General features: G+C 35.3%; 2 protein-coding genes across 2 annotated transcripts; one reads left to right on the top strand and one right to left on the bottom strand.

Moving 5' to 3' along the window:
• Nucleotides 1-3,333: 3,333 nt before the first annotated feature.
• LOC145040127 (uncharacterized) lies at nucleotides 3,334-3,723 on the bottom strand. The gene has a single exon (XM_078988104.1). It carries the CDS (start codon nucleotides 3,721-3,723, stop codon nucleotides 3,334-3,336), a length of 390 nt encoding a protein of 129 aa, XP_078844230.1.
• A 1,232-nt stretch (nucleotides 3,724-4,955) lies between these two features.
• LOC145040126 (eukaryotic translation initiation factor 5B-like) lies at nucleotides 4,956-9,477 on the top strand. The gene is made up of 17 exons (XM_078988103.1): nucleotides 4,956-4,961; nucleotides 5,108-5,208; nucleotides 5,299-5,389; nucleotides 5,509-5,619; nucleotides 5,741-5,806; nucleotides 6,010-6,166; nucleotides 6,228-6,414; nucleotides 6,500-6,541; nucleotides 6,637-6,717; nucleotides 6,799-6,849; nucleotides 6,960-7,041; nucleotides 7,237-7,442; nucleotides 7,571-7,717; nucleotides 8,333-8,416; nucleotides 8,601-8,667; nucleotides 8,757-8,828; nucleotides 8,920-9,477. Exons 1-6 carry the CDS (start codon nucleotides 4,956-4,958, stop codon nucleotides 6,025-6,027), a joined length of 393 nt encoding a protein of 130 aa, XP_078844229.1. The 3' UTR covers nucleotides 6,028-6,166; nucleotides 6,228-6,414; nucleotides 6,500-6,541; nucleotides 6,637-6,717; nucleotides 6,799-6,849; nucleotides 6,960-7,041; nucleotides 7,237-7,442; nucleotides 7,571-7,717; nucleotides 8,333-8,416; nucleotides 8,601-8,667; nucleotides 8,757-8,828; nucleotides 8,920-9,477.
• Nucleotides 9,478-24,568: the final 15,091 nt, after the last annotated feature.

Below are 24,568 nucleotides of genomic sequence, written 5' to 3'. Positions count from 1 at the left end.
CTATTCCACACTCATCTCAAATAAACAACAATATATAAACACATAGCACGTATTTGATAGCAAATACTTCATATTTATGTGTTAGAAGAAAGTAACTACACACTCACTCCAAACATATACTTAATACATTTAAACAATACTTGTATTAAAATCATATTTATGAAAAGGACTATACACTCACTTGATTAGACGATTATCGAACAACACTACAGCTCTACAAGTAGTAACTCTTCGGTGAAACCGGGATATCTTCACACACCAGACTTCTCGCGGGCAGAGCTTCAGCTCGGAAACTCTTTTCTTCGCGGGATCTTCGGGCTTTGGGACTTGATTCGGGTCTCGAGATGATATCGGGGCTTCGAGGGTACTTATTTGCACGTAAATCGAGGTAATATGGGTGAGAGAAGAGTGAATTTGCAACCATGGCCGACTGCCCCTTCAATTCTATTTATAGGGCCATTTTCTGTACTCACGTCGTGAGTTTTAAGTGCTCATTTCATGAGCACAGTAGTTCATTGCATTCTTCATTCGTCCACTTGCTCTGGAGGCTCCAGAAGGCGTCAGAAGCCAGTTCACATCGTGAACACTGTTTTCACGTTGTGAACCTTAACAGTTTTGCGGTTTCGCGCCCCGAAATTCAGAAATTCATAACTTTCGCATATGAACTCTCTTTTCGACGTTCCTTATATCCACACGTAGGTGAGATTATGCTCTACAAGTCTTGTTTAGACTCCTTTGGCTAATTTTGAATTAATTTTTAATATATTATCAATATATTATTTTTATTAGGCTGGGACAGGAAAACTCTGTTAGAAATCCATAACTCCTTCATCTGAAATCTGTTTTCGAGTGTCTTTTCACCATTGCACTACTATCAACGAGATCTTCGATTCTCGTTTAGATTGTTTCGACTAGAACTCACTCGATCTCATATTCGACTTCGGGCTGTACACTGCTAAGCCGAAACTTCGAAAAACCATAATTTCCTCATACGAAGTAAGATTTGGGTGTTGTTTTCATTCATGCTCTCGGTTTAACTTATTCTACGACTTTTGTTTAGATCGTTAAATCCAAATATCGCTCTATCGTAAATTCACTATTTACGTTGCACTGTGTCGTGCCGGTTCAAACTTCGACATGTCATAACTTCTTTGTTATAACTCAGATTTTGGTATTCTTTATATATCCGGAATCCTTGTCACAACCACTACAAATTAGTTAAGATTATTCATTCTAAATAATCTTCTATCAAAAAGTCATTTTCAACACTTATTGTCTCTTAATTGACTAGCCCTAATCTACGGGCGTTACATCAACCGATATCGGCTCGTCATTGGTTGTAAGAAGAAGCTCTTCGAGATTATCAAGGTCAAGCTCATAATCTTGAAATTTACTTGGAGGTACTCTTGCTCTCGAGGGTCTTTGACTTGCAGCTCCTTGTTGAACAATATTATTTACCGGACTTAGTTGTTCATTATCTTGTACTTCAGCTCCGTCTCCCATCTCATGATCCGATTCAATTGGATGCTTGTTTACATTGTTTCCTTGGTTGTTGTTCGCCTCGTCTATCGGATAGTCCCATGGTATTATGAATGTGCCCGGTTCTTCATTGTTGGTTCCAACTTCTTTAATCCAATCCCACCCTTTGGTTTCATCAAAAATAACGTCTCGAATCACAATTATTTTTGTGTTACCAGGTTAAATAACCGATAAGCTTTCGTACCTGGTTTGGAACCAACACGCACGAGTGGTCTTGATCTTGCATCCAACTTCTGTAGATTAACCGGTTCAACTTTTGCATGTGCTAAACACCCAAATATATGAACATTTTCTAAATTTGGTTTTCTTTTATACAACTTTTCTTATGGAGTGGTATCACCATGGACTCTTGTGTAAATGTGATTAATTAGATTTGTAGAGTGATTTACCGCTTCTTCCCATAAGTAGTTTGGAACATGCATTGCCTTCATTATACTTCGTGTCATGTCCATTAGTGTCCGGTTTCTTTGTTCCACAATTCCATTTTGTTGTGGAGAACATGGGACGGTAAGGTGGCGTTTGACTCCGTTTTGATCATAAAAAGAATTAAACTTGATAGAAGTAAACTCAAATCCTCGATCACTTCTAAACACTTTCAAAGATTTTCCAATTTCATTCTCCACCAAAGCTTTGAATTTTTTGAAGTGTGTAAACGCCTCACTCTTTTTTTTTTCATGAGATAAATCCACATAAAACGTGAAAATTCATCAATTAGTGTAAAAATATACCGATTTTGACCATTGGTTGCCGGCGTGATCGGACCGCATAGATCACTGTGAACTAGCTTCAATGGTTGTTTTGTTTTGTATGTCGTCATAGTCGGGAATGAATTTCTTGTTTGCTTGCCCACCAAGCACGAATCACATAGTTGATTCTCATGATCAAATTGAGGTAACCCTTTGACTAAACCCTTATTAGACATCTTTTTCATTGACTCGAAATTGATGTGCCCAAGTCTTGCATGTCATCGCCACGCATCTTCACTTAGTCTCGAATGAAGGCAAATAGGAACTCCAATTTGTAATTTTATTTTATAAAGGCGGTTTGGAGTTCTTTGTACTTTCATTAATAAGCAATTATCGGCATCGTGCATGGTCAAATAGTTATCTTTCATTCGAATATCACACCCGGCTTCGGTTGCTTGCCCGAGACTGATAATATTTTTCTTGAGATCCGGTATGTAGTAAATCTCTATCATAAGCCTTTGTTGACCCTTCTTTCCTTGGAAAAGTATAGCACCATTTCCCTTGATTTTTACCCATGAATTATCTCCAAATTTAACCCTCCCAGTTATGCCTTCTTCAAGTTCAGAGAAAAATGATCGATTTCCCGTCATGTGATTGCTTGCCCTGTTATCCAAGTACCACACATTGTTGTCTTGTGAGTCGTATCGGGACGGTGTCACCTTTTCTTCGTTTAAGAATACAGTCTTGTCGGTATTGTCATATTCGGCAAAATTACTTTCTTGTAATTTTTTAATTTGGTCCGGGCGTTGAGATGCAAAATGACATGGTTTGTGACATCGGTAACAAATAATATATGATCGATCTTTTTTATTTTTAATTTTGTTCAGGTCAAAGTTAGGCTTATTTGAGTCATTGGGCCTGTGATTTTTCTGCTTTGGGGCTTGTAGATTCTTAGTCCATTTGTTTGGTCCACCTGACCCATCCGACCCGTTTCCCCTTGAATAAACCCACTTAACGATCCTTTTCCATTCATCTTCCCTATCACTCCTCTATAAGATCTAGATAATCCACCACTGCCACATGTTTCTTTGGAGAATAGTAACTTTGTCTAATCACTTCCATCGGTATCCTCTTCCCTTATTCTTTCCTCGTATGCCTTCAATCGACCGACTACATCTTCGAATCCGACTGATTTTAGATCGATCACCTGTTCCAAAGAGGCAACGATGTGTATAAACTTCGAACGAGGCAAGTTTTTGAGGAACTTCTTTACTAATTTCGATTCATCAATAACCTCTCCTAAAGCTGCTGATTTTGAGGCAATACATGACAGCTTTCTAGCATACGCATCGATGGTTTCCGACTCCATCATCTTCAGCCGATCGAATTCGGCATTTAGGGTTTGCAATCGAGCCTCTTTCACCCTATTAGTTCCTACATAACAGACCTTGATTGATTCCCACAGAGCCTTTGAAGACTCAACATTGCCAAATTGCATTATCAAGCTTTCTGTAATTTCCTAATAAAGCAACCCCATAGCAAGGTAATCTTTCTCCCCGTTCTTGTTTGTTCCTTGATCGCGATCACTATCCAAGCCTTGCAAATTCTAAGCACCACCTTCATACGCAGGGACCAGACAGTGTAATTGCACTACTAGAAAACTGCCCTTTAATGATGCGCACTAATAGAGGATACGCATTTGTGCGTGCCCTAAAAAATAATGTCAGCTCTGGAACATTTGAAGGATAGAGGAAACGCATTTTTGAGCGCCTTAAAATTAGTGTCCAACAAAAAAATTTAAAAACACGGAGGGCACCTATCCTAAAAAGCGCGCCGTGTTACCTTGTCGCTTTATAATTTTAGTCTATTAGCGCGTGTTTTCATTTTTTGGGGGGAATGAAATCCAAAAAATTAAAAACCCCGCTTGCGTCTCCTCCTTCCACGGGAATGCTCACCTCATCAGACTCACCACCATCTCTCTCTCTCTCTCTCTCTCTCTCTACAGTTCACCTCCATACCACCACCATGGTTGTCACAGCTACATCTCACCACCTGCAACCTCAACACAATCGACCATAACCACCATTCCTACCATCCATCGCCGCCCTACCATCTTCTCCATCACCACCTCTTTCTTGTTCTATGTGAAACCCTAAAATCGGTAACAACAATTGATAGGTTCGATTCTAACCCTAGTTCGTTCTCCCCCCTCCCCTTTTCCTCCACTACAACTGATAGGTTCGATTCTATGGGGTTCACGAAGCATGGTTTATACATCTAGGGTTTCTGAATTTCGAGTATTATGCACACAAATGTCAGACAAAATATGGTCCGATTCCAGTTCTTAAAGCCCTCAACTCCGATTGACATGTGATCAAGGCTAGAAGAATTATCGACTCCTTCAAATAAATGTTATCATCTTCCTATATCAATCTGTTTTCATCTATGCTCAACATTCCAAGGTACAACTCTCTTTTAAACTCCAATATCAACATCTATTCATTTACTTTCCACGAATTCTAATCATCGCATTTGACTTCATCATTCCCAGGAATGATTTTTTCTAAATTCATCTCTTTACTTACCTGATTGTGTTATCTACTTGTTGGTGGGATTTCTATCAGTTTTTATTTTAATTTAAAGTGAAATGATCGAGTGCACGTGAGGTGTTTGATGAAATGCTCAAGTGAGTGAAGATAATAATTTCTTTCATCTTTTGGCTATGTAAAGATGGAGGTAATAAGATGGGTAAGGATGGAAAAGTTGACATGTTGTGACATAATGGCCAACAGGGTGCTGCAATTCACATAATCGATGCCAACACCGAACATCTATTTTCTTTTCTTGCTGGCTTTCTCATGATTTGTGCTTTGTGACTTCAGATAATTACAGAATTCAAGGAGCAAGGATTGAATACCGAATTGTACAGCAAGAACAAAGACAGAGGGGATACTTATAGTATTGTACCCACAAGTGCTATCAGGTAGTTTTTTATGAGATCTACTGTTCACACACCATTTGAATATTGGGTTTTGAACTTTGAACAAAATCTTTGCTTTTTGGGGCAAAAAAGTGGTGAAGGCATACCTGAGATGTTGTTGCTACTTGTCCAATGGGTTCAGAAGACAATGATTGAAAAACTTACATACAGCAGTGATATTCAGGTGTGTGCGTGTGTGTGTGTATATATATATATATATATATATCTCCTTTTTCCAATTCCACCTTTATTCCATCTGTGAGAGTTCTGATTACTGATTCTTGGAATGAAAAATCTTTGTAGTGTGCGGTATTAGAGGTTAAAGTGATAGAAGACCTTGGAACAACCATTGATGTGGTTTTGGTTAATGGTGTGCTTCATGAAGGAGATGAAATTGTTGTTTGTGGCTTTCAGGTAAGTGCAAACACTTTGTTGCTACATTCGAGTTACTTTTTGTTTGTATACTATAATTAATAAATATATGAACGAATGACGCTATTTTCTTGTTTAAAATATAATGCATGTGCATGTGCAGGGGTCAATTCATACAACAATCCGATCATTGTTGACTCCTCACCTAATGAAGGAACTCCGAGTAAAGGTGAGGATATGTTTGAACCTTTTTGGGCATTTTAAATTTGACAATTGTTTTTCAAATTCATTAGTTTTGTTGAGTCTTTATGAGTTTGTTTGTTGTTTGATTCGGGGAGCTTACATTCATCATAAAGAAATCAAAGCTGCACAAGGGATTGATTTACTTACTTCATTTCATAGACCCTTCTCTTTTACTGTCCCATGTGGAAGATTTCCCAAATAGATTGATTTGTGGTACGCTGCTGATGGAGACACAAGATGGAGGTGATGTCAAAGGAGAAGTTTCTCCTCGTGACATAGTTTACACACAGGCTGCTGGAGGTGAAGAAGACCCAAACATCTTTCACATGCTTGATCTTCGCTTTGAGTAAGTTTTTCTTTTTTATTTTCCCTCGGCATAAAGTCATATTTTTTTTCAATATCAGCAGAGGAATAAGCTGGCATGATGATTCACTTGCATTGATATATGAAGATTCGTACTCTGACCCATGCCGCGGAGAACTTCTTATGGGACTTATGTTATTGCCAAGTTCAAGAAGGAGGATAAACAAGAGACATACCTGTTGCTAAATGGAAGTGGTGCTACTGCAGAAGGAAACACGAAATAATTAAGGCGTATTTACATTCTACATTTCTACATTACATTACATACCCACATCTTTTATTTATACTATAACTTACGTTTTATATATATTCTTAGGGATATGAAGGAGAACCCGATAATTCTGGAAATTGTGAACAGGTACATAATACCCGTCTTCTGGATTTATATCATTAGTATGTCAGTGAAGTTGGGGACCAAAATTTAAAATTTTAATATCTGCTATTTTGTAACAGATCTTCTTAGAGCTAATGAAAGTTCCACGTTCGGAAGCTAAACTCATAGTTTACTCTTATAAGTTGCAGTTTAGTACACAGGTCAGGAGATACTATTCTTTGCATTTCCTACTTTCTTATATTTACCATATTTTAACTTTACTGTTCTTTTTGCAAATTTAGGTTTCAGAACTTAGGGATAAGCTAAACATTGTTTATTTATCAGTAGAACAGGCAAGTTCTTTGTAATTACATGTGACTTTAATTATGCAGCTATTCAATGACTATAAGATTGGATTAAAGCTTACTTAATTTTTTAATATGTTGGGTCGTGGTTATATCAGATTAGCAGTTCTGTAAAGTCGAGGAGAGTGCTGCTGACAACTTTTTCTCTTGGAAATGCTTTCAACTAGGGAACTGCAACAGGTTAGCTTTCTATTTTTTATTTTATTTTTGGAGTTACAAAAATTAAAAAAGCATGGATTTGGTTTTAGGTTCTGCTGTTTGGTTCAGATTGAGTAGCCTCTTAAGACTTGACGAAACAAAGGCACATTTTGATTTGGTTTTGAATTTTGGTGTTAGATCTTTAACTTTGATTTTGGGTTGGTTTGATTTATATAGGATTTGGTTGAATCTGGTTAGGGTTTCTCGAGAAAAGAGATTGATTGCTGTTGGGGTATAATTATACACCGTGACCATTAAAGACAGAAGCGATAAAGTATACAAGGGCAAAATGGTCATTTTCATAAATTTAGTCGATTCAGGGACCAAAAGTGTTATGAAAAATTGCCCTCATCAAGCCTTCAAAACTCGTTCCTGCCCTCAAGGTATATATATATATATATATATATATATATATATATATATATATATATATATATATATATATTTAACCTCCTTTAATATTTTTTATATTAATTAATAAAATGTAATTGTTTTAATATAAATTTTTTAGGAGGGAACAACTAGTCCTGCTGCATTCACCAGGGCAACGGTTGTTGTTGCGGTCAAGTATTCAATAGTTGAACGACCAAAGAAGATCGATGCGGTCCTCTACCCTGAAATTTCCTCATTTCTTATGCTTATCAAGGATCAGGACCGGGTAAGTCTCTCTCTCTCTCTCTCTCTATATATATATATATATATATATATATATATATATATATATATATATATATATATTCCAATATCCTACATATCTTCACACAAATGGAAACACGGTAACTTTTAAGAACTTTTCCTTCTATTTGGACATGAAACTATTGGGGGCAGAATGTGAGGGTGACCTACTAGGTGTACAAACCTGATCCTGTCTCTTTCTATTTCATATATGTGTCTACACCTAAGTGAGCTTATTCTTATTCTTTTACTTTTATAGTTACCACTAAAAGCAATCTAAATCCTTTTGATTATGTCCCTGAGACATAGTCACAGACCTTGAGGCCTTCTTCAAAACATTCTGACCAATATACCCTTCACAACATTTACCTTTTTATCCTTCTTCTTGAGACTTTATATTGACTTATCCTTGAGGTACACACTAACCCATAAGCTTAAACTCCCTACCTGATACCCTGTTAACTATAAGCTTTACTAAAGTAATCAACTTTTTCACATACTTTGAGCTGGTTTTAGGTAAGGTGGTTTTGGGCCTATTTTCACTTAATTTTCTTCACAAGAGGTCGCAATACAGCCAATTATAAGTGCTTTATTATAGGGTAAGCTTCCTGGAGGAAAAGAAATTGCAGTGAAGAGGTTGTCAAGCCTCTCTGGACAAGGTTTGCAAGAGTTCAAAAATGAGGTTATGCTTATTGCTAAACTTCAGCATTGAAATCTTGTTAGACTAGATACATTTATATTTGGTTAGTTCATTTCTCCATTCATATGCTTAGTTATATCTGTAAACATAACTAACTTTTTTTATATTAAGATAAAGAAAGGTCTTCATGATGCTGAATTTTTCTAATATTGGTTTTGCGTTGCAGACAGTATGGTACAAGGGAAAGTAAAGAAGTTACATTGGAAAGGAGAGTTCAGTTTGATTTACTTCAGGTCATTTCTTCTAATAAATGTTATTGAACAAGTAAGTTGATATGTAGGGATAACTATAAGGTTTTGATTCATTATCTTATTTTCTACAGGCTATGCAAAGAGATTATAAATTGAGCTCGTACTCACTGAATTCTGTTTCAACACACTTTTTTAATGAGCAGGTATTCTTTTTACGTTCTAGTAAGGTACACATAACTAACTTTTTTTATATTATGAAACTATATCTTATATATATATATATAAAACTAGTAGAAGTTTCTCGCGCCATTGGCGCGGGTTAGATACGAATTTTGTGCATGCAACATCGATTAGAAGAAGAAGCAAAAGGAAAGGTTTTGGGAGGAGAATAATCTCATAATTAAGAGTCACATGGGAAGGTGCTTTAAAAAATTGTAAACCACACCACACGTTAAGGTCCTAGGGTCTTGTTCAATGCTTTAGCTGTGTTTGCTCTAAGGGAGATCAACTTATCAAAAGTAAGTTATCTTTTTCACCCTTTTATTTAATATTTTTTTGATTGAATGAAAGTCTTAATTAAAGTAATTGACAACCCTTTTTCTGTAAATGATGTTGTGATTGTGGGAGAGGTGTTGTGTTTTTCTTTGTTGCTAGGTAACCTTCTCAACAATAGCATTCTACTTAAGCAGGTGAGTGATCAAGATTAAGGGAGACTTGTAATCATGTTTGGCATTCCTATCCAGTAAGAAACAGAGTTGTATGATTACTTTTTAGTTTTACAGGAATGTATAACCCATGTTAGCAATGTATTATTTTTGTTTAACATTTGAATGATTCTTTGTATGACATTATAATTTGTGCAATTTATTTTATTTTTTGAGTATGAAATTTTATTTTATATTATGCAATGGATTGTATTTTTGTATATGGTATTTTATTTCTATTATGAGAAATTAAATGCAAATTTAATTTAAAAATTAATAAATATATAAATTATATTTTTTAAACATATAAATTTACGATACGCAAAAATGTGTGTCATCTTCATTTATGACATGGCCTTTCTTGATACGCATTGCGTGTCATTAACATGTGCGTCGTAAGGTTACGACACGCGAATGCGTGTTGTCTTCCTTTATGACAAGGCCTTCCTTGATACGCATTGAGTGTCGTAAACGCGCACCGTAATTGCGCGTCATAAATGCGTGTCGTAAATGCGCGTCGTCTATAGACGACACGCAAAAGCGCGTCGTCTCTCTTTATGACAGGGTCTTCCTTGACGCACATTTGCGCGTCGTCTGAGCCTTTTACGACGCGCAATGAGCGTCGTAAAAGGCTGTTTTTCTAGTAGTGTTGGTTGGTGTGAGTATCGGTCAGACAATAGAAGTTGCTCCTACCTCCTTCACCCTCACCGGAGCTTCTCCATCTCCCCCTATATCTGACATGTTGATCGGTTCGTCAATAGGTAAGAACTTGATCTCAAAGCCTTCTGTTCTTGGCTCTGATACCAATTCAAGTCAAGATGTGTGTGTGTGTATGTGTGTGTGTATATATATATATATATATATATATATATATATATATATATATTATTCTAATCTACCGACTTGTAATTAGATTACAATTAGGAAACTAGAAACCGACTTGAACATAGTTTCCTTAAAACTAGGTTGCTATTGCTTGGTCCCCAAGTCCTACTCGGCTTAGGATTCCAACAAAGGTTACCTTTATACTTTTGTATTAAAAGTAGTTATTTCATAAAGGGAAAAACAATCACATTTCCTAAAAACTATTGAAACTCATTGCATGTTCTATTTAAGGGCAAATATGACCACAAAATACGAAATAGATAGTTTTAATCGGATGACTTGGGATGTTAGATGTTAGAAAGGACTTTATATTTAAATAAAAAAGCAACACTACTTTCCTACATCCCTTTACATTATTGATAATAAATATGAAATGACAATTTGGAAAAAATAATTATATAATTTGAGTACATCCTAGTGTGTAATGGGATTTTGAAAAAAAAAAAAACAAAATAGCAATAACATACATTTTTATATCCTATTTGCAACACATAAACACAAAGTTACAAATACACACTTTATTTAAGTACATCGCTATAATGAGAAGCAAATGTAAGTATGATACTATATTTTATGAAATTCTTTTTTGTAAGGGACAAATTATGAAATTTATTAATAACATTGATATTTGTGTATTTTTTACAACACATACACACAACAAAGCAATGTACTTTTGTTTTGTACAAAAATATTTAAAATATATATTTTTAGAAATGCCATTGTTATTTTATGGATTTTTATTCCTAAGTTATGCTGTCAAATTATAATTTTTTAACACAATATGTAGAAAATCATATTTAAGGAAAGTACAATGATAGTTTCTATAAAATTATGAAGTTTTGAAAATTGTAAATTTTTTTTTTCTAAAAAATATGACTTATTAAAAGGTAGTTATTTGAGTGGGGGTAAAACAGTGAAATTTGTTCCCATTTTTTTATTTTATTACAACACATTCACACGGTAAACATTATAGTATAAACTTGATTTTTAATATAACACCATAACTTTTTATGATATTTGAACCAAATTTTTTTTAATTGGCTGAAATTAATTATTTCTATAAGTACAATGCTACTTTTTGCTTAGTTATGAAGTTCTTTTATAATTCTCGTATTTGTTGGAAAATAGGTAGAAATTCAGGGGCAAATCAGTCACACACAGCGAAACAGTATATTTATGAAAAATTGTTAAAAATAAAAAAAATTATAAAGTACAATGCTATATTCTACATATTTTCTAGAGTTTCGTTGTTTAATTTAATACTTCTATAGAAAGTGCAGAAAAAAAAAGTTATCATGATAGAAATGTGACTTATTATAAATTAGTTTCTTATGTCATGGTTAAATAGTCAAATTTGTTAGCAATTTTGTATTTGTATTTTATACATTTTTATACATTTGTATACGGTTGGTTGATAAAGTAAAACAGCATAGAGGCTATAAAAGTCACAATCTTAATCATACATTCACATACTGTTATTTTATACATAATTTGATGTTTTGTACGTAAGTCAATCATTTTTATTTTTAATTAATATGTAAAATGGTTTCAAAATATTAAAATCATGTTCTTTTAAGTCAATATCAATGATAAAAATATAATATTATACAATAAAATATAGATTTGAATACAATAAAAGTAAATAAATAACAATGTACCTTTATTATATTTCTTATAAGAAAAGTTTCATATCATGTTCAAAAAATTCCAAACATTTATTGAGTTAGATTAATGGTTGATTTTAGAAATTCATGTATTACTAATACAAAAAAACATAAAGGTGGCTGGTTTAGTAAAAAATAAAATTTAATAAGCTAATGATTATATTAGTGTATTACCCTTTTTTTTTATCAAGCATGTCTACAAAACACACACAAAATAAAAAAAATTAATATATATATATATATATATATATATATATATATATATATATATATATATATATATATATATATATATATTAAAAATATGAAGCTTATGAACAGTTAAATTGGTATTTGTTTATCAGTTTTGGACCCTCGACTTCCATTCATTGTTTTTCCTGTTTGTCCTTAAGTTTATATGAATCTCTTATTGTGGCCCGCCTACTTTGATTCATTGTATGTTCTTATGGTTTTTTTAATCGACATTTTTTTAATTTCCATCTCTTTGTTTGTTGTATTGTTTCATGTGTTATTTAATTTTATATTCCTGCTTACTCATAAACTTTTTCTGCTTCGTGGTAGATGTTTAGACATTCCACGTGTATTCTTGCCGTTGCCCCTTCCTGATCCTTCCACCGCCTCTCTTATCACCGTTGTTATTCCATTACGTTTTCTTTGTCTTCCAGATCCTTCGACTGTCTTTCTTTTTATCTGCCCACCGCTTCTTCATCTGAATCCTTCCACCCTCTGTGAGGGCGTTTGTTATAGAACCGATTGAGCACCGCATCACCACCGTCTGCTTCGGTTCGTTACGTTTTCCTCTTCCATGCTTTCTCATCTGGTCACCATCGCTTCCCCATCCTATTTACCTTACACCGGTTAAAAAAAGGCTGCTTAGAACAACCCTAATGGAGCTGTCGGTCGACTGTTTTTTTGTGATGATTTCTGCAATGAAGCAACAACACACACTAGTGCTTTTGATGGTGATGGTGCAACGGCGTTGGCTGATGTGGTGGCTAAGGTTAATTGTCGATTGTTATCTCCTCAACAACCCACCGCCTAATGCCATTGACATTGACACCAACTGCTTTCGTCTACTGCCATCCACTGCCGATTTTCTATTCGGGCTCGACGTCCCACCTGTGGAGATGAAGCTGAGGATCGCCCTACCCCCACTGGTGTAAGGAGTTAGATCCACAGTTTTAGACACCATCTCTAGTTTTGTTGCTGTGTTCTTCCCCAAAATACTACTCATACCCATTCCACTGCTTAGTTTTCTTCTTCAAGTTTCGCCTGTTGTCTTGGGCGTGGCCGCCAATAGGGAAAAGAATGGTGGGGGAAGAGAAAAGGCATCTGTGGCATCCCCATTTTAATGGCCAGAAAAGACCGATTTTGTTTATGCTTTATGAAAATCAAAGTACATCTTTTAATAAAAATGTTGCGGAATTTGTTCCCAGTAAAACATGATAAATACGTTATCAAAGTATTTCCGAAGAAAAGTATTTTTATTCATTTTAAAACATTTGGGATGTCATCATCAATACAGAAACATAAGCATAAACAGAACTTACATTCATTATCACTAGTGATTTAAATCTCCTTCATCTCTTAGTGTAATGTGACTTCATAACAACACCTGTGATATAAATAAACTGAGTGGGTCAGGTTGGGAAACCTAGTGAGTACATAGGGTTTTCAACCCACAATAATATAATTATTTTGTTTAAAAAATTAAGCAATCAACCTAATTACCCATCCCCATTATCTTCTTTATTCTTAAGGATCTTCTTTATTTTAAGGATCTACCCTGAAAATCAGTTATTCCTTGTTCATTTATTCCTAAGGATCATCCTAAGGAATCGGCATGAAGTCCATCGTTGCCACGGTTTACACAACAGGCACTAAGTTTGCATAGTCTCCAGGGGTTAGGCATCAAGTCTGCATGATCGCCAAGGTTTACACAACGGGCACTAAGTCTACATAGTCTCCAGGGTTTAGACATCAATTCTGCATGATCGCCAAGGTTTAGGCACTAAGTCTGCATGGTCGCCACGGTTTAGAGTACACCGGGTGAACACATCGTTCACAACACCTACAGGTTGCGAGCCTGCTAGTGTTCCACTGGACTATCTAGAATAGTCCGTGGTTGTCATCCATACTCTGCTGAATGACGGGGCCATCATTTGGGAAGAGGCTTCTCAGATCGTCCACCTCTCACCCTCACCTCGTGGTCTATAACACCTCTTAACTCATCATCAAACTCATATTCCATCTATTACATCTACCAATGTTTTACCCCAACATTATCGTAGATATAAAATACATATACAGTTTAAATCATTTAAAACATGTATAAAATCGTTCATCCAGCATAGACATCAAGTATTCAGATAATATGCACACATAACACATAATTTATATAAAATACCTCATATCTATATGTAAGATGAAAGTAACTATGCACTCACTTGAGAAGGTGGTGACTCAGTACAGACAGGGGCCAAACATAAAACAATACTTTCCAACCACTATGTACAGACAGGGGCAAGACATAAAACACCGGAGGGTAGGACCATTTTGGCGTATAGCATTTCTGAAATCCAACAACCCTATGCGGCCCTTTAAACCAGATTCCCCATACCGCGAGTAATTCAAAAGATATTATAACGACACTTATATAAGTCATAATAGTATCTCAAATATTTATTATAAATTTATAATAACAATACTAATTTTAAATATAAACTATATTTAAAATATGGTGAGCATAACTTACTTACAAGAGGATTTTAGTTAGGAGTCGGGGTCTGCAGGGGCAGAACTTCGTTGCTGAATCTTTCTAAGAAAGATTCGTGAAGCGCTTTAGCGCTCACCTTACTATACTAAAATTACAGAAAGAGAAGTCGAATCACGAGGGACCGAAATGCTCGGGGGATAAGGAGAGAAAGACTCTTGGATCAAGAGAATGGTGCAAGAAATATGAGAGTCCAAGCATCTTATTTATAGTAATTGAATTTATAAAAACTACCCTCCATAATTACTTAATGACCTTATAGTTATATAAACGACTAAACACCCCTTCATAATACTATTTTAAATAGATTTAACAATATTTGTACTAAACTAATGTCGAAAGAACTCAACATTAGTCTTATAATGACCGCATCGTCGATACCTTTCTAATGATATATACATATGTATATATATGTGTACGTATATATGATTTATACTTTATTTTAATACGTAAATATGTTATTATAATTTGTAACTCGTTCATACGAACTCTGTTTTTGACGTTATTTATATCCACGCGTAGGTGGAGACATACTTTACAACTTTTGTTTAGACTTCGTCGGCTAATTTTGACTTTATTTTTAAAGTTATATTTTTAACAGGCCTGGATAGGATTGGTCCGTTAAAATCTCATAACTTCTTCATCTGATGTCCATTTTCGTCTGTCTTTTTATTGTTACGCTACTAATAATGACATCTTCGATTCTCGTTTAGGTTGTGTCGGCTAAAAACCGCTCGATCTAATACTCGAACTTCGGGCTGTACACTGTTAAGCCGAAACTTCGAAAAATCATAACTTCCTCATAAGAAGTCAGATTTGGGCGTTCTTTTTATGGACGCTCTCAGGTTAACATATTATTCAACTTTCATTTAATTACTAAGGCTAAAAGAAGCTGTATCATAAATTCACAATTTACGTCTTCGCGGTGCCGTGTCGGTTCCGTCGCTAAACTTCGACGAGTCATAACTTCTTTGTTATAACTCGGAGTTCGGCGCTCTTTATATGTACGGAACCCTTGAGACATATATTCTAAAACGTGGTTAAGATTATTTATTATAAATAATCTTTTGTCGAAAAGTTGTTTTCGACCCCTATTATCTCTAAATTGACTAGCTCGGATCTACGGGCGTTACAGCATCTGATGATGCAAAAAAAATTTGGGGATCAATCTGAAGAACAAGAGGAAGAAGAGGTTGAATTGTACTTGTTCTTCGTCTATCTTTTCATGTATTTGTTCCCCTCTGAAACAATTGAGCGGTATTTCACATTTGTATATTGCGATATAGGTTTGTAGGTGTCATCGATTTCTCAGAAAAAGGAGTGGCGCATGTCGACATGTCAGGGCAGACAAGGTGTTGAGGTCCACAGTCTCTTCCACAACCTTCAACGGTGAGTCTGCCGACTCACCTTTCATTTTTTTTTTGTTTTTTGTATTTGTATATATACACTAAAATTTTTGTTCATGTTCAAACCAATTTATTTATATTGTTGGTGTAAACATGTACAGATCTCAATTTTTTCACATATCAAGATCGTTTTAGCCCCTTGCTCCTTCAATAAGGTACCATTATGCATCCAAATAGATCAGTGCAACAACTTCTCCAGGTAATTTTTTTTGTAACTTTTAGGTTTAACTATAAAAAAGACACTATGTTTTAGTATTATGATTGTTATCTATTCATATGATGCAGATCAAACTACGAAAGCTTTTAAAGAAGTTGCAATAGCCAACCATCCTTCAATTGGTGAATATGAATTCGGATTAACTACTTCATCAGGTTCATATCCTTTAATCAGATAGATAGAGACAAGGTGACTATTGTTAGAAAGTTATGAAAAAACAGAAGTTTTCCATATGAGCTTCTTGATATCAATAAATGCACAGGAGAATAGTGAAGTTGTTGCTTATTGCCATTGTTGACTTGGTTTCTTTTATTGCCATTGTTGATTTTATTTGCTTATATGTGCCGTATAATGTACTACCTATCTCTTTATTCTTGATCATAACATGGATCTTTGGTTGCAGGGTATTTTAGACCTTTCAATACGAACTTATCCTTCCTTACCAGATGTTGTAACATGGTAAGATAAAAGGTCCGATTCTGATTCAAATTGTTGTACTGATTAGGTACGAATGATAACCAAATAAAAAGTTTTTCATTTTTTTTGTTATTTTTTTTGTGTTTTTTTTTTACATTGAGGCTTAGGAGAGATGATTGAGTGGGCATGTTTAACAGATTTGAATGATAGAAAAGAAAATATTAAGATATAAAACTTATAACAATAATGTTGAAGGGTTTCATGGTTCGAAGTATTAACCTGATATGTTGTACTAACTACTCTCCGTTTCCTGTCTATATAGATTTGATGCAGTTTATCAAGTTGAGGCTATTTCCTATTGATTTGGTATATAAATGTTTTTTTATCAATATCAACTTACTATTTATTTATTTATTTATTTATTTATTTATTTATTTTTTGCATTTATATTGTATATAACTATGATGTTATATTTTTGTGTTACCATAAGGTGGGCTACTACTGTGCTACATCTAATGAGAGTACTTTTCATTATACCATGACAAAGTCAACATCAAGCCTCGACTCTTCCTTTTGTTTCATGATTTAAAGATTTGGATTTAAAGATTTGGACTTGAATAAAGCCTCTTTTTTGCTTATAGTAAGTCTAATTTTGTTGTAAATGCTCTTTTATTTATTAATTTTTCTATTTTCAATATGTTTATTAACTGTTTTTATACTCTATATCTATATGTTGTTTTAGACAAATGGAGCTCTAACTAAATAAATGCAACATTTTTCTGCATCACAACGTCTGTAGTACGTTGGATAACCCGAATAATTTAAATGTTAAAAAATATACTTAACTTCAACATTACTTAAATTTGTTTTTTTATTCTATGTTTTATCTATTTTGAGGATCATAAATACCCATATATGCAATGTTGTAAAATAGAAATACGTAGGTATGTTTACATTAATTTTTTTTAATAATGAATTGTACTTAATATCGGGATAAAGAAGATTATAGTCCATAATGATTTTGAATGAGGTTTTGGCACAAATTGTGTCACAATCACATATTCATTAAATTGTACGAATAATAGACCTATACGTTATAAGGGTAAAATAGCCGTTTAATTATTAAGACAATTGATTCGGACTAAAATATAAAAAAGCTTGAATAATTATGTCACATTTTAAAGTTGTTTCTTCATTCTACTTACTAAGACGACAATTGATTATTTTTGTCATTTTTTTTGCTACAGAGATAAATATCCTATTGTTGAATGTCACATGAAATAAGTTAAGCCGCAAGGGTGTTGGTGTAATGGTTGATGCTGATGAGTATGCGATTTAATTGAGGTCAGGGGTATAATTGGCAATTCATACATAAAATTCCAGCCAAAACTATTACTTGTACTAGTAGGAGGGTTCTTTGTTAAGGAATAGTTTTCCAAGTTGTTTCAATTTTATGTACAATCTAGGCCCAAGTTTGACTATTTAATGTCAATTGTCTCATTCTTAATTTTAACAATAACCATTTTCTTTATTTGAAAAGACCAATAATCCAATTAAACAATTGTTGATCCAAATTTGGTAAAAAGATTGTAGAGCCTTTTTTTTTTTTTTTTTTTTTTTTTTTTTTTTTTTTTTTTTTTTTATGCTCACCCCTTGGGCATCTTTGTGGGTCAGGGAATCTGGTAAGAGTTTTAGAACCCATGTATGCATTGTATCCTGGTGAATTAGATTTGGATATTAGGACAACATCCACCAAATGGCAATATACTTTCATATCTTTCAGTATTATAGCAACATTCATGATTTCTTTCCTTTTTATGATTGATAAATAAATAAAAGTTCATTGTTGTTTCTTGCATTTAGCATTTATCAACTTATTTATAAAAAACAACCAATGAGTTATCTAACATGCATACACATATAGAAAAAAAATCAACAAATGTTTTCATATACTAACAAGACTGATTCAGGTGGTTTTCTTATTAATTATCTATTGTTTGTAATATTTTCTCTAATTTTTTAAGAAATAAATTTTCGAGATTTTGATTATTTCAATGGATTTATTTGATCCCTAACCAGGTTGTTCAACAGAACATGAAGTTGGTGCAATCCCCCGATGGCAAAAAGTGGTTGTATGGAGAAGTTCATGGTAAAATTTTGAAGTCCGTTTATTGGTTTCGGATGATAATAATATCTTTAATTCATCGCGTTGAAGGCTATAATAATTAGGTCATATAATTTTGTTTTTTACTCTACTTCTGGTGCATAGGCCTGCACCATTTGTAAACTTCTAACATGAAGTACAACACAAATTTGAATTTTTTTTCTCCGATCTCTATATTTAGTCGTTGATTTCACCATATCTACAGTACTTTACTTAATTACTAAGACAACAAATTGAAAATAATGTGACCTTTTAATCCATGCAGCATGTGAAACCCATCTAGTTATTATTATATTTGTACTAAATACGGAATAGTAGAACCATGGAAACAATTTTTGTAATTTACTCTAAAGGAAACACACACACACACACACATATATATATATATATATATATATATATATATATATATATATATATATATATATATATATATATATTGTGGTATCGTCGTACCTGTTAGAAGCGAATTAAATATCATTAATAGGGATGAGCATCGGAACCGGGTACCCGCTTTTGGAACCGGAACCGCCTCGGAACTGCCGGTTTTGGTACGGAAACCGCCTTAGGCGGTTCCGGTTCCGGTTCCTAAAGTTATGGATCCGCCTTAAGCGGTTCCGGTTCCGGTTCACGTTTTTTCGGAACCGCTACCCGCTGGGTACCCGCCGGAACCGGTTTATATATATATATATATAAAGGTGTGTTACTTAGACCGGTTTAGAATATATTGGTACGATTTTGTCCATCTTTGATCCGAATTAATTTGATTTAAATCGAACTAAATTGTGGTTTTGTCAAAAAAAATTAACAAAATTAATGCGACCGGGTTACCCGCTCCCGGAACCGGAACCGCCGGTTCCGGGACTGGTTCCAAACATTTAAGAACTGCCTAGAGCGGTTCCGGTTCCGGTTCCGGTTCCGGTTTTCGCAAAATGAGGCGGGTACCCACCTACGCTCATCCCTAATCATTAATATTCCAAGCAACACACTAAATCACAATGATAAGCAGATTAGGTTTATATAATATCTATTTTATTGAGCAAATTGTGCAACAATACTATGATAAAAAAAAAAATTATAAGGCGGCCATTATGAGATTTCTCAAACTCAGTTTTCAACAACGCAATTACATTGCTAGAAACACTGGAAAATTGGAAGATTTTCGCTTGAAATTTACAAAAATAGCAGTAATTTTACCATTTTTACTAATGTATAATGTTGTAAACAACATAACCATTTGAAATGCTTTTATTGTCAAAAGTTAACTAAAATAGCCATTTTAACCAAATTGAATTGAAAAAAAAAAAAAGCGCTCCCAACAGTTTCGACGATTTCCAGTCATAATTTACAAAATGGTTGTCTCGTCTAGACAAGAATATTAGCTATTAAAAATGCATATTTTGACCTTTTTAAACTTGACAAAAGGCCTAAAAAATGATCCTTTTAGCTGCACAACTTGTTTGCAAAGTAATGGTGTCAAAAACACCACAATTACATTTATTTTTACCTTCAAGCAAGCAAAATCACTTTTTGAAAAAGAGAATTTACACAATTGTTATCATTGATAACATATTTATACTTTTCTTGTTAAAAAATTGTAACATCCCGACCCCCAGGTATAATATTTAATTAATTTACTTTCATAATTTCAGAGCAACTCGACGAGTTGGATGCCCCAACTCGCCGAGTAGAGGAGTTAATTGGCCGCGTGATTTTTAGAGTCTACTCGACGAGTTGAAGGACCCAGACTCGACGAGTAGGTGCTGAGTGAGAAAACCTTAATTTTCAGTGTTTGTGTCCTATTTAAAGGACCTTAAGCCTTCATTTCGCCTCCCTTATCACCCTTATGCTTTGTGAGAAACCCTAATCGAATGTATTCGTTTTTGAGAGAGAGAAAGAAGCTAACTTTGGGTGTTCTAGTGCACACTTGGAAGAGGAGTGAAGAGCATCAAGGCTTGGAATGAAAAGAGGCTTTTGGATCAAGTGTTTTTCAGTGCTAGCTTCAGTTTGGAGGTAAAAAGCTTCAACCTTGCTCATTGTTTGGTAAGATCTCGTTCCTAATAACTTTAGGGCCTTTTCCATTTTTTCTTGAGTTCTAGAGTGTTCTGAGCTTGCCATGGAGTTGAGACTCCAGATCTGGACCATATGTAGTCCTTTGAGCCAAAAGATCCAAGCCTTATCAAGCTAGTGGCAAGCTTTTATGCATTAAACCCTATATTGAGCCCTAGGTGCCATGCATGGACGCAAAGCTTGCAAGTTTACGTGGTATTTCAGCCTTGGGAGGCTAGATCTAGAGTTTGGGAAATTATTTCTGCTTAGAATCGTCTGAATGAGAATTTGTTTAGAGAGACTCGACGAGTGCATGAGCTGAGTCAGCTAGGGTTTTCCCTGATAGACTAAACGCGCTACAACTCGGCGAGTTGATGAGCAACTCGATGAGTTGAGTTGGATTTTCCCGATACTTCTAAGAAAATGAGGGAAATCGACGAGTCACGTAGATGCACTCGACGAGTTTAGTCAACGGGGACTGTTGACTTGAGCATTGACTTTCATTGACTTTTAGGGTTTGGTCAACTGTGGACTTTAGAGACCATGGAGGGGTAAAATGGTCTTTTCACCCTTTTGAGGTTTAGTGGAGGAGCTAGCTCAGCATCTCAAGTGGTTATTACAATTTGCTTATTAGAGATAATTATATTATGTTGGCGGAGTCTAGACTGTTCGTGGGGTGCTACATCTACTTGCATACTTCCGAGGTGAGTCTTCTCACTATACTTACCTGAGCGGTAATACTATGTGACCAGAGGGGCTTATTGAGTTATCGACTGAAGGGTCATATGTGTTTATACTGAGTTATGTGATATTATGAATTTTGTCTTTGTGGTATATGTTATATTCTGTCTTTTACTGACATAGGATCGGAGGGTCCAAACCAAGTTGTGAGACCGGAGGGTCTTCACTGAGATATAAGACTGGAGGGTCCAACGCGAGTTGTGAGACCGGAGCGTCCTCATATAGACACATGACCTGAGGGTCCACACCGAGCCGTGAGACCGGAGGGTCCTCACCGAGACGGATGAGACCGGAGGGTCCATGTCGAGTTATAGGTATGAAAGGCTTATTATTTGTGTATGTAGTATTTTGGGGAACTCACTAAACTTCGTGCTTACCTTGTTGTGTGTTATGTGTTTCAGATACTTCTCAGGATCGAGGGAAGGTGCCGACTTGATTGTACACACATGTTTGAAAAGGAATTTGAAACGTTTTTGAAGAAGAAAAGGCAGTAACAAGATAAAATTTCAAATCGAGTCATTGGATAAGATTTGCAACGGGCGCGTGAATATGAAACGATTCCTAATATCACTCCTGATGACGTCTTCCTAGGGAAACACAGTTGTCAAATCGCGCTTTTTCAGATGCCGATTCAGAAGATCGTATGATCATTACTTCGGATTCTTTCTCTCTCCTGGAAACACTATATAATGGTTTCTCACACCCCTTGTACCTCTTTACCACTTCCAAATTTACTCAAGAATACACAAGCGAATTTCTACTGTTCATTTTCTTCTTCTTCACACCTGCAACAATGGCCGAATCTTCATTGGTTCATGAACAAACTACTTCATCTTCTTTGTTGACCATCAAACCTAATCAAAACCTGATTATTGAACTGAATCCATTCCATTATGATCCTTACATGCTACAGGTGGTTGAATGCTTCAAATATTCACCACTGGTTATTACTTTAACCCAAGTAGAATCGGTACCCATGTCTCTGCTATCCCAAGTATATTCATCTGCTTCTTATGATAAACACAAGGAGATAATCTACTTTGATATTTTCAATCGCAAGTCTTCCGTTTCAAAAGCCCGTTTTTGTTCTCTGTTAGGGATAATTTTTGATGACTCTATAGTGGTTCCTAATTCCATCACTACCACACAGCTGTTCACCATGTTCTACGATATGGGATACACTAATGTTTTACCATGATGACTAAGTTCAAGAAGTCTTGTCTGCCTTCTAAATGGAATGGCCTATTTACTCTTCTTTTCAAAGGATTAGCAGAAATTGTTGCTGGTTCTGATGGTGCCAGCAAAGGGTTTATGATCATTCTTTATGGTCTTTACCATGGGATCAATCTGGATTATTGATCCTTGATATGAACTCAACTGGTGCAGAGTCTTAATTCTTCTTCCAAACACTCTAAAATCTCTTGTGGAAGATTCTGGACGTTGATTACTCAAAGAGCAATGGAGCACTTATAGGTTCCAGTCATGGCAGATGCTTTAAAATCTTTGATTGCGACTTTTCACACAATGAAGATCATTATCTCTGATTCGACCAAATTACTGTTCATCGGGTCCATTCTTGAGTCGATGTACAGGTGTGTCTCTGCTGAAAGCAAAGTTATGGCTGACTATTGAAAACTCCCACCCACAGGACCAAGGCAATTGACCTCTGAGATGCAAACCACGCTGGATGTTTTTGATAAACCAGCTAAGAGGGGTAAGAAACCAGAATCAAAGAAGCACGATAAAGAAGGCCAATCTTCCAAAGTTACCACGCCCAAAAAGCGTAAAACTGAAAAAGCAGCTCCTTTTGAAACCAAGAAGCGAAAGGTTAAAAAGATAGCGAAGAAACCGGAGGTAGCTTCGCCTAGTGATTCTGACTACATTCCTTCTGATCATGATCAAGACAAATCAGACGAAGGCGAAGATGCACATCTTGAAGGATCACCAAGGGGAAATACGCATCCATGTTCTCCACCTCATGAGGCACCACTTAATGATTATGTTCTAAATCCTCCTCCTTCATCTCATACTACAGTTCATGTCTCTATTGCACCACTTCCACCACCTGTTTCTTCTCAACGTACAACCATTGCCCCTCTCCCTCCACCAATCTTCACTCAAGTATCTTCAACAACAACCATACCCGAACCTTCTATTCGTGTCAACGTATCTGATACGGGGGCACCTACCTTAGAAACTGAATCACCTGTCACTTCCAAACCCATATCCCCATCTCCTTCCACAAAATCTTTCCTTATTCTTGGTGGTAATGTTGTAGATTATGAATCCTTCTACTATAGCCCTTATCGAGTTCAAATTGAGGATGATGACGAAGCTACCCTCACCAAGCGACACTTAAAAGATTTTAATGAAAAACTTGACAAGTTGCTCGCTTAATCTTCCTCTTCCTCCACATCAACTTATTTTGATGCCTCTAGTCGGTCCTGTCAAAAAGCAACAAAATATGTAGCTTCTCATATTTCAGATGCCAAGATTTTTATGGAATCTCTTCAGGGTGCTGCTGAAACTAACGCCAACAAAGTGAACAATGTTATTGAGTCGCTTTCCAAATCTCTTCAAGCTGAAAAAGAAAATTTTGATTTGGTGCGCTCAGGTCTTCAAGCATATCAAACCAGTCTTCTGTCCTCTATCAACAATCGCCTTGACAAACTTCATACTGATCTTGCCATGGAGAACAAAATTATGGATGAACTTGCTCGCAAAACCACTTCGCTTGAAGTTCAGTCCGTTCAACTGAATAAAGCAATTAAGGAGATTGATTCCCTAAAGACCGAGCGAGCAGTTGTAAAAAGTTGTGTTTATGATGTCTTCACCCTTCTCTTTAACCTGGTTAATGCCCATGATTCGGTTCTATCTCTCTCAGTCCGCAACCACTTGACTGAGAAGTTAGTTCCTGCTCTAG

Source organism: Lactuca saligna, chromosome 4, assembly GCF_052625555.1.
Source record: "Lactuca saligna cultivar CGN05327 chromosome 4, ASM5262555v1, whole genome shotgun sequence".
In the NCBI taxonomy this organism is placed as follows: domain Eukaryota; kingdom Viridiplantae; phylum Streptophyta; class Magnoliopsida; order Asterales; family Asteraceae; genus Lactuca; species Lactuca saligna.
The sequence above is the reverse complement of the archived record's forward strand: the minus strand, read 5'-3'. Positions and strand labels throughout refer to the sequence as shown.